This window comes from Urtica dioica, chromosome 8 (genome assembly GCF_054948205.1).
Source record: "Urtica dioica subsp. dioica isolate 48M chromosome 8, U.dioica_male_clone48M_v1_H2, whole genome shotgun sequence".
Classification (NCBI taxonomy): Eukaryota; Viridiplantae; Streptophyta; class Magnoliopsida; order Rosales; family Urticaceae; genus Urtica; species Urtica dioica.
In genome coordinates, this window is record NC_142763.1 from 433,986 (window position 1) to 444,980 (window position 10,995).

General features: G+C 33.1%; 2 protein-coding genes across 2 annotated transcripts; both read left to right on the forward strand.

Annotated features, from left to right (window-relative positions):
* The first annotated feature begins 268 nt into the window (after nucleotides 1–268).
* On the forward strand, nucleotides 269–3,760 carry LOC149386903 (putative glucan 1,3-beta-glucosidase A). The gene is made up of 8 exons (XM_089624642.1): nucleotides 269–535; nucleotides 614–733; nucleotides 1,393–1,581; nucleotides 1,894–2,058; nucleotides 2,213–2,382; nucleotides 2,468–2,617; nucleotides 3,002–3,354; nucleotides 3,430–3,760. The coding sequence occupies exons 1-8, from the start codon at nucleotides 431–433 to the stop codon at nucleotides 3,609–3,611; spliced, it is 1,434 nt and encodes a 477-aa protein (XP_089480768.1). The 5' UTR covers nucleotides 269–430; the 3' UTR covers nucleotides 3,612–3,760.
* A 3,186-nt stretch (nucleotides 3,761–6,946) lies between these two features.
* Nucleotides 6,947–10,114, forward strand: LOC149386904 (putative glucan 1,3-beta-glucosidase A). The gene is made up of 8 exons (XM_089624495.1): nucleotides 6,947–7,173; nucleotides 7,246–7,365; nucleotides 7,437–7,625; nucleotides 8,038–8,202; nucleotides 8,288–8,457; nucleotides 8,540–8,689; nucleotides 9,429–9,781; nucleotides 9,865–10,114. The coding sequence occupies exons 1-8, from the start codon at nucleotides 7,000–7,002 to the stop codon at nucleotides 10,044–10,046; spliced, it is 1,503 nt and encodes a 500-aa protein (XP_089480621.1). The 5' UTR covers nucleotides 6,947–6,999; the 3' UTR covers nucleotides 10,047–10,114.
* Nucleotides 10,115–10,995: the final 881 nt, after the last annotated feature.

Consider the following 10,995-nt stretch of genomic DNA (forward strand, 5'->3'; position numbering starts at 1 on the left):
CGTCAACCACTGATTTGAAGCAGCCGGCGGCTAATGAAATGATCAGTATCGTACGTCATAACCAAAGAGCTCTCGTTTTTACAATTTATATACTAGCACATAAATATTCTTACAATTATAGTTTTGGCGTAAAATAAGTCATATTAAGCATTACAGCTCATATTTAGTATTAAAGGGTCGAGTCAACTCAGGATGAATAATAAAAAGAAAGAAAAAGTGCAAGTGGCAATACCAAACCATTGGAAATCGAACTTTGAGATTATATTATTAGTTAGTAACATCATTGAAACTATGTGCCATAGATTTTGACCAAAAATAAGTTTGAAAGACCTTATAAAAACCCAAGTCTCAGCTCATCAGAACATATATATATACCCAATCTTCTTTACCATCATCGATCGTGTAGTTATACTTATATATAATCTTTGTTATGGCTTTACCGTTGAAAGCTGTGAATTTGGGGAATTGGCTTGTGGCTGAAGGATGGATGATGAACCCTTCTCAGTTTGATGGAATTCCCAACAACGATCTCTTGGTTCCTTCTTATCTCTCTCCACAGAATACTATTATTTATCGATTTAATTATTATTAATGTGGGGTTAATTGTGTTCAGGATGGAACTCAAATCCAACTGAAATCTACGAAGCTCCAAAGATATTTGTGCTCCGAAAATGGTGGTGGAACCACCGTGGTTGCCAATCGCCTCTCAGCCTCAGGCTGGGAAACTTTCAAGGTATAATAACCTTTAAATTTTAATTCTGGGATGGGAAATTAATTAACAACTAACTTATAATTACTATATATATATATATATGTATATATATATATGTATGTATATATATATATATTTATGTATACAGTGACGGAGCCATTAGTATAGGCCCAGCAGGGGCTTAAGCCTCCCTCAATTTTTTTTTTTTTGCACTTTTTGCCCATTTTAAAAAAAAATACATTTTTTTTCCTTTAAAATTTATACTTTTGGCCAATTTTTTATAAATTTTTTACAATCAAGCTCCCCTGAATTTTTTTTTTCAAATTAGCCCCCCTTATGGGCTTTTCTGGCTCCGTCACTGTATGTATATATGGCACGATGTCAAGTAGTGAGGAGGGGGAGCTTAGTGGTGGTATTTTTTTTTTTTTTTGCTGAAATTTAAGTAATAAATTATTTTTATTTGTAGAAATCTACTTTAGTTTTCTGGAGTAAAATTGGAATTCTCATGTCTTCATCATCTATAAAATGAGGTGCCAATCGATAGGAAATAAATTTTAAATGCAAAAAACCCAAAAAAAAAATGTTTTACATAAATAATAGTCTTTAGTACATTTGTTTAGAATGTTTTTCTGGTATCATTAGCTCATCTAAAAAAAAAAGTCTGACTTGGTCCAATATAGTTGTGGAGATTGGCTGATAATTATTTCGGACTACGAGTTTTCAACAAGAAGTTCGTCGGGAGAGACTCCGGCAACGGCGTCGTGGCGGTGGCCGACGTGCTTCAAGAATGGGAGGTGTTTGAGATCATCAGACGACCCGGCGATCCCAACCGAATTCGCCTCAAATCCACCAATGGTTTTTATCTCCAGGTTAAATTAATTTATTGATTATTACTTTATTAACTTATTTAAGCAACCTATGTTATAAGGGATGGCCTTGGCTCCCCTTAACTTTATTTTTTATTTTTTTTATTACAGTTTGGTCCTTTTGATATAATAACACTTAATCCACTTTTAGTTATTCATTCTAGTAGTGTATTTCATTTATTTACCTTATAAAATTATGAATTAATCCATTTCTATATAACATTATGTTTAACTCGTGTTAGGTTCAACTTTTTATCTCTTTACATTGTTCACTTGACTCTCTAAACTTAGTTTCTGGCCCCACCCGTGTTGTAGGCGAAATCGGAGAGTGTGGTGGCGGCAGATTATAACGGAGGGCTAGAATGGGAAGATTGGAATCCAACGGTGTTCGTTATGACCGTTTTGAACGACAAAACTCTACACGGAGAATTTCAACTCACCAATGGCTATGGGTCCACTAGAGCCGCTCAAGTCTTAGAGGTACCGTCTATATCTATATATTTGATAATCAATTTTATAACTATAAATTAAAAAAATAACAATTTAAACGTTTGACTTTACTAAATAGTCAATATTTGGTAAATCTTAGATATATAATTAATTAATCTGAATGATTTTAATTATTAACTTGTAGGAGCATCGAAACACATATATAACAGAGGACGATTTTCGGTTCATTTCATCGAATGGGCTTAACGCCGTTAGAATTCCGGTGGGGTGGTGGATCGCCTTTGATCCCTCGCCGCCAAAGCCTTTCATCGGCGGGTCATTGAAAGCATTGGACAATGCTTTTACATGGGCACAGTAACTCACTAATTATTACTGTGCTAAATTATTCTATTAACTTAATTAAACAAAGTATAATCACACTCTTTTTAATTGTGTGTAGAAAATACGGACTGAAGGTGATTATTGATCTTCATGCAATAGAAGCGTCTCAAAATGGATGGGAACACAGTGGGACAAGAGACGGTAATCAAGAATGGGGCGATTCCCACGTTTCAAAGACTGTCTCTGTCATAGAATTCCTCGCTTCAAGGTAAATTTTTGTTTTTATTCTATCACATATATAAGTTTTATAACCCAATTTCGTAAATAAGTCCAACATAAATCCTTTATTTTAAGTAACATAATTATTTATACGAGTGTGATGATCACACCTCTTGAATTTGGCTACCTGTCTAAGGTTAGTTATGTTTATCTCTTATGTGATTGCCATGTCATTCTTCAAAACTTATGAATAAATTATTACTTGTTCTAGTTTGTCACCTACAAATACCGCAACCATTTGACTATTAATATCTCTTATTTTCGCTCATAATTTGTTTATTTGAAAAATTAGTTACTAATTACTATCGAACTCGCTAATTAGAAATTCATGATGTAATATATATATATTTACTAAATATATATATATATATAGGTATGCAAATCATCCGGCATTGATAGCAATGGAGCTGATGAACGAGCCGTTGGCGCCAGGGGTGAACTTAGACACCTTAAAACGATACTACAAAGAAGGCTACGAAGCCGTGAGAAGGCACACATCGAGCGCTTACGTGATATTCTCTAACCGACTGGGGTCCCCCGACCCGAGGGAGCTTCTCTCATTGGCCAGCGGACTCAGCAGAGTGGTGATCGACGTGCACTACTATAGCCTCTACAACGACATGTTCAAGAGCATGAACGCCCAACAACACATCGACTTTGTCTATAACAATCGCACCTCCGATCTCAACACCGTCACAACCTCCGGTGGCCCGCTCATTTTCATTGGTGCGTAAATTATTAAAAAATTAGTTAATTATGTGATTATGATTATTAATTAATGGGATTATGATAATGATTAAGGTGAGTGGAGCGCGGAGTGGGATGTACAAGGAGCCTCAACGGGAGACTACCAAAGATTTGTAAGGGCTAAATTAGACGTCTATGGAAGAGCCAATTTTGGGTGGTCTTATTGGTCTTATAAGTGTCAATACAATCATTGGAGTCTCAAGTGGATGATTGAGAACAACTATGTTAAGCTCTAAATATTATATTCCTATATATGTATTTTTACTCGGAATATGTTTGATTGTTTGTATGTCTTTTTTATAGTATTGATGTCATGTGTGTGTAGTTTTCGAATTTCTTTGTCGAAAACTTATAATAAATAAATGTGTGTGAAGCTTGGTACGTATGTAATGGCCAGTTCTTGATGTTTTATGAGTACGTCTACGTATAGCTATACACTTATATTCTTACATGACATGTCAATCATCATAGAAATAAGCTGATTGGGATATAAGGAAACAAAATTCAGAAGCGATTGAAGACAAATTATGATTTTCTCAACTCTCAATTCACAAACGATTTTTGAGAAAAAAAAATCTAAACTAAATACATTCGCATGGCAAAAAAAAAAAAAAAAAAAAAATCGCAGTAAATTCAATTCAATGTTACTCTTTTAATTTATCTATTGGCAATCCGTAACAAACTTTAATATATTTAATATTATTAAACTTCAAACTCAACAACTTTAAATCATTCGTACCAATGTGTCTTTAGAATTCCTGTTAAATTATTGCAGTATTAAGTATTAGCATTATTATTATTTGTTGTTTTTGTTAATGTAGTGAGCCGAACAATTTTTATTTTAAGTTTCCAAATTTTTATATGTATGTATGAAAACTCAATTTTTTATATTATTTTATTTTCTGAAATATATGTGGGCGAGTGTAATATTTTATTTTAAATTTCCAAATACATGTATTTACACGTGTAAATTGACGTAAATACCCCACTCTTTTATTTTAATAAAATGGCAAATCAGAGATGTCACGTCGTCTTTATGATTATTTACCTAAGATTTACGAAACGTTGATATAGCAATACCCCAAACATTTTAGTTGGCTATTTACCTAATTTTTTGTAATTTTTTTCTATTCTAAAAATTTATTTCTTTTGAAAGTTCTTTATATAATAGGTCTTTATTTCATTTATTTATTAATAAAGTCAGAAATTGATCCCTCTAAATACTTTTATAATCAAGAACCATACAAAAACTTAATATAAGAAATAAAATGTTAAACTCCTTTTAGTTTCTTATATTTTATTTTTCTCCTTGACCTTTCCTAAATATAGCTTCTGGCTCCTTGACCTGCTATAGTGGAAATCAGAGAGTGTAGTCACTGCAGATTACAACGGTGTTCGATATGATTATCGTTCCGGACCGACAAACCATTGCGCGGCGAGTTTTAACTCACCAACGGCTATGGCTCCGTTAGAGCTGCTCAAGTCCTCCAGGTACCTTCGATTTATCATGTCTATATCTTCAATCCATAATTAATTATTAATAAAAAAAATTATAAAAATAGCCAACTTAAACGTTTCATATTGCTAAATAGTCAAAGTTTGGTAAATATTAGGTAAATAGTCATAAATGATGACGTGACTTAATATGACCGTGGTTATTTACTTAATATTTACGCTTGTAAATATATAAAATTGGTTATTTACCTAATATTTACCAAACTTTGACTATTTAGCAATTCTCAACGTTTAAGTTGTCTATTTTGCTAAATTACCCATTATTAATTTGGTTATAATTTATTTGTAGGAGCATCGAAGCACATACATAACCGAAGGCAATTTTCAGTCCACATCATCAAATGGACTTAACGCCGTTAGAATTCCGGCGGGGTGGTAGATCGCCTTTGATCCCTCGCCGCCAAAGCCTTTCATCGGCGGGTCATTGAAAGCATTGGAAAACGCTTTTACATGGGCAGAGTATAATCTACACTAATTAATCCGCTTGGTTGTTTCATTTAATCAAACAAATAATCATATTAGTAGTTGTTTTATGACGTGCACTACTACAATATGTTCAAGAGCATGAACGTGCAACAACACATCCACTATATCTACAATAATCGTGCCTCTGATCTCAACGCCATAAACTATCGACAGTGGTCTGCTCATTTTCGTTGGTACGTAATAATGACAAATTATTAAAATTTAATTAGTTATGTTTAAGTGATAATTAATGAGACTACAATGATGATAATTAAGGCGAGTGGAGTGCGGCGTGGGATGTGAAAGGAGCCTCGAGGCAAGAACACCAAAGCTTTGTGAGAGCCACTTTTGGATACAACCATTGGAGCTTGAAGTGGATGATCGACAACAACTATATTATATTCCTATATGTTCTTTTTTTTTTATTCAAATATGTCTTTTTATACTACGTATGTCGTGTGCTGTAGTTTGCGAATTTCTTAATCAAAAACTTAAAATAAATGACTGTGTGTGAAGCCTAATACGTGCGTAATGGCCAGTTCTTGATGTTTTATGTGTACTTCTTACGTTATAGTTATATTCTTACATGACATGTCAATCGTCATATATATATACAGTGATATCACAATTCATGAAGTGATTGAAGACAAATTATGATTTTCTAAACTCTCTTCACAAACGATTTGAGAAACAATCTAAATTAAAGACGAATGTATAGTCCAAAGCATGGAGTTGCCAGCAGTAACTCGCGTAATCATTAATAAACAGTGCTCAAATAATTTTACTCTTTTAATTGATCTATGGGTTATCCGTATCTATATTGTTCACCTCTACTTTTAGGAAGCTACCGGCTAATAAAATGAAAAAATTGACGATATCATAGGTCAAAACTAAAGAGCTATGTTGTTTTTACAATCAATAGACTAGAACATAAATATTCTTAAAAGTTTAGTTTGGCGTGAATTAGCTCATGTCAAGCAGTTATATATTTAGTACGAAGCTGTTGACTCAACTCAACTCAACTCAACAAATATAATAATATTAAAAAAATGCAGCGCCAAACCTGAGAAAAATCAAACTCTGAACAAGAACTAATTAATATCAAATTATATATTAATTTGGTAAAATTCAGGATTTATTGTTGTCACGTAAAATTGTTGTGGGCAATTGATAATTGAATAGAATACGTATACTGGTTATTCAAATTAAATTACATAGTTATGTATAAAAAAATATTTAATCCTATTAAATAACACATGTTTAACAGCTTTTTTTATGGTATATGATTTTATTCATCTCATTTCCTTTGATGTTTACAATGTTTTATTATAAATAACTGTGGTTAAGAGTTTTAATTTAAAAAAAAAAAAAAAAAAAAAAGAATTTTAGGAATTGTTTGCTAGTCGGTATTTTGGGAAATTTCAAAAAACAAAATTAAGTCTCGTAAAGCTGAAATGTGACCTCAAAAAATTCCACAACTACTTTAGTGAAGTCTTCTTTCCCACCATCTACAGTCTATCTAATCTAACAGAGATAATAGAGATAGATAACACACAACTAATCAACTTGCCTATGTATTATATATATTGGCTTCTCATTCATTTCTCGTCATAAGAATCATAACATATATAGTAACTAGGAATAATGGCTTACCCTATTCTTCTTCTAATAGTCTCTGTTACTTTCATGGCCTCATTCCATGGTTCATCGGCACAGCGTTTTCCGTTGAAAGCCGTGAATTTGGGGAATTGGCTCGTCGTAGAAGGCTGGATGATGAACCCTTCTCTCTTTGACGGAATTCCCAACAACGATCTCTTGGTTTAATTTCCTTCTCATATATTGACATAATATATATCAATTATTAATTAATGTATGGTTAATTATGATCAGGATGGAGCTCAAATCCAACTGAAATCGACGAAGCTCCAAAGATATCTGTGCTCTGAAGACGGTGGTGGAACCACCGTGGTCGCCAATCGCCAGTCAGCCTCGGGCTGGGAAACTTTCAAAGTACGTAACAAAATTAATTATTATATATAGGTAAACTAATAATTACCTACTTTGTTTGTTTAATAATGCAGTTGTGGAGATTGGCTGATAATTATTTCGGACTACGAGTTTTCAACAACAAGTTCGTCGGGAGAGACTCCGGTAACGGAATTGTGGCGGTGGCCGACAGACTTCAAGAATGGGAGGTGTTTGAGATCGTCAGACGACCCGGCGATCCCAACCGAGTTCGCCTCAAATCCACCAATGGTTTTTATCTCCAGGTTAAATTCATTTATTGATTATTACTTTATTAACTTCTTGTTTCATAATTTACCAGTGATGATTTGGTATATATTGATTGGAAGTTAGCAAGGGACAGCCTATGGCTCCCCTAATTTTCTCTTTTTTTTCTTCTTTTTTTTTAATAAAGAAACGTATTTATATAATACAAATTAATACTTGATTGTTATTATTTTATTTATGTATTCTAATAGTCTTTACTTTCTTTTATTTATCAATAAAATAAAAAAATTGATCCTTCTAAATAATTTTATAATTAAAAACTAAACAAAATATTTATGTAAGAAATAATATTTTTAACTCTTTTTAAGTTCAATTTTTTGTCTCTCTTAAATTTTATTTTTGACCCTTGACCTTTGCTAAATTTAGATTTTGATTCTCCCACTGCTATAGGTGAAATCAGAGAGTAAGGTGGCTGTAGATTACAACGGAGGGCTAGGATGGGAAGATTGGAATCCGACGGTGTTCATTATGACCGTTTTGAACGACAAGTCCTTGCACGGCGAGTTTCAACTCACCAATGGCTATGGGTCCACTAAAGCCGCTCAAGTCTTAGAGGTACCAATCTATATCGATAATTATAAATATTTAATAATTAATTAATCAATTGAAACGAATTGTTGATTCAATTATTAATTTGTAGAAACATCGAAGCACGTACATAACCGAAGAGGATTTTCGGTTCATGTCATCAAACGGACTTAACGCCGTTAGAATTCCGGTGGGGTGGTGGATCGCCTTTGATCCCTCGCCGCCAAAGCCTTTCGTCGGCGGGTCATTGAAAGCATTGGACAACGCTTTTACCTGGGCACAGTAATCCACATTAATTAATAAGCTTGGTTGTTTCATTTAAACAAATAATCATATTAATTCTTGTTTTTCTTTTTGTGTGTAGAAAATATGGAATGAAGGTGATTATTGATCTCCATGCAATAGATGGGTCACAAAATGGATGGGAACACAGTGGGACCAGAGATGGTAGCCAAGAATGGGGAGAGGCCTACGTTCCCAAGACCGTCTCTGTCATTGAATTCCTCGCTTCAAGGTATTTTCATTATTATATTATAGCCTCGTTCAAGATAAATATTTCATTTTATTATCTAAAATCCTATATTATATAATCCAATTTATTAAATATTCATACACGATTTGAAGATAAATAATTCATATTTTTATTTTCATTTGAGTACCATAATTTCATACTAGATTATATTTCGTCTGTTATTTTTTTTTTTTAATAGATGTCTAATTTAGCCAAGGTATAGATTAAATAGGACTTATATGTATATTTATTTTACCTGTTCTGTTATGCTCATCTCTTATACAATTGTTACCCTAAGTGTACCCTCCAACTAATCCTAAGAATTAATTTGATTAACCTACAAATACCGCAACCTTTTGACTAAGAATCTCTCTTATACTTGCTCATAATTTGGTTATTTTGAAAAAAAAAAATTAGTGACTTAATAAATACAAAAAATTGGCTACGTAAGTCACCTAAATTATATGAATTGTAAATTAGCCAACTTTTGGTAAATACTTTGTAAATAGCCAACTTGCATACGTAGCAACCTATTAACTACCTTTTTTACATGTTTGACTGAGTTAAATAAGTCTTTTATTAATCTGTTAATAAGTTAACTTGGCTATTTACAAGAAATTAACCAAATGTGGTTTATATCTCAATTCACTATAACCGTATGGCTATATAACTTAATAACCCTAATAAATATCTAACTCGCTAATTGAAAATTCATGTAATATTTATTTGGGTTGACAACTAGGTACGCAAACCATCCGGCACTGATAGCAATCGAGCTAATGAACGAGCCGTTGGCGCCAGGAATGAACTTAGACACCTTAAAACGATACTACAAAGAGGGCTATGATGCCGTAAGAAGACACACATCGAGCGCTTACGTGATATTCTCTAACCGATTGGGGCCCGCTGACCCGAAAGAGCTTCTCTCATTGGCCGGCGGACTAAGCAGAGTCGTGATCGACGTGCACTATTACAGCCTCTACAACGACATGTTCAAGAGCATGAACGTCCAACAACACATCGACTATGTCTACAATAATCGTGCCTCCGATCTCAAGGCCATAACAACCCATGGTGGCCCGCTAATTTTCGTGGGTACGTAACAACGAATAATTATCAAGTATAATTGGTTATATTAATTAATTAGTTAATGAGAATTACACTGATGATTAATTAAGGTGAGTGGAGTGCGGAGTGGGATGTAAAAGGAGCTTCAATGCAAGATTACCAAAGATTTGCAAGAGCTAAATTAGATGTCTATGGAAGAGCCACTTTTGGATGGTCATATTGGTCTTATAAGTGTCAATACAATCATTGGAGTCTCAAGTGGATGATCGAGAACAACTATATTAAGCTTTAAGTATTAAATGATTATGCTGTGTAACGATAAGGGTTAATAACAGCATAAATGCGTAATATTTTATTTTATTTTCGTACTTATATAGCTTTTTTTATGGGCAGCTACTAATTAATATTACCTCTTAGTTGCACTGTTAATACTTAAATCGTTATGTTTGCACGAAAATACACGTAGGAATCATATTTCTGCTGTAGGGAGTCAAATATAGAGAGAGTTTGGTTACAAAAAAAAAAAAAAAAATACCAGCGAGTAACAAGACAAATAAAGAATAAAACGAAGAACTCTAGTCTAGATCAAGAATATAAACTTACTCAGATCAGACGACGAAGAAAAAAAAAAAGTGGAAGAATCCTTTTCTCGGCCAAAAAAAAAAAAGAAAAGAAACAATTTCAAGCGTTTTGGTTCGTTTGCAGAGAGTGCACTTTGTTTTGATTTTTGGACACTACAATACACGATATATAAAACGATAAAATAGTATATTTTATCCATTCATCCATTCAAGTAGATGTTGTACTGGTCTTTACTGTACGTTCACATGCAAAGAATCATTTTTCATTTTTTATTTTTCAAAAAACACATTTAACAATTGTTTGAATTGTCAACACCTAAAGCTTTTACAGTGTGATTAAAAAAAAAAAAAAAAAAAAAGCTTTTACAGTGTGTGTTTCGTCATATTCAGATATCTATCAGTTTTCTGCCCAACCCAAACTCGTTTTTGTCGTCTAGTGGCGTGGGGTTTGAAAGTGACAATACAGCTAAGTTTAAGTTTGTAATCTTCCTTTTTGTCGTCTTAATTGTTCCAAACATCAACAAAATAATAAATAGGGAAAATATCAAGAGTATTTTAATTGAATTGCAAGATTTATCCTCTCTATTTCTAAAAATATCAGACTTATCCCTCCAGTTTAATATAAATGACATATACATCCAGTGACGGAGCCAGAAAAGC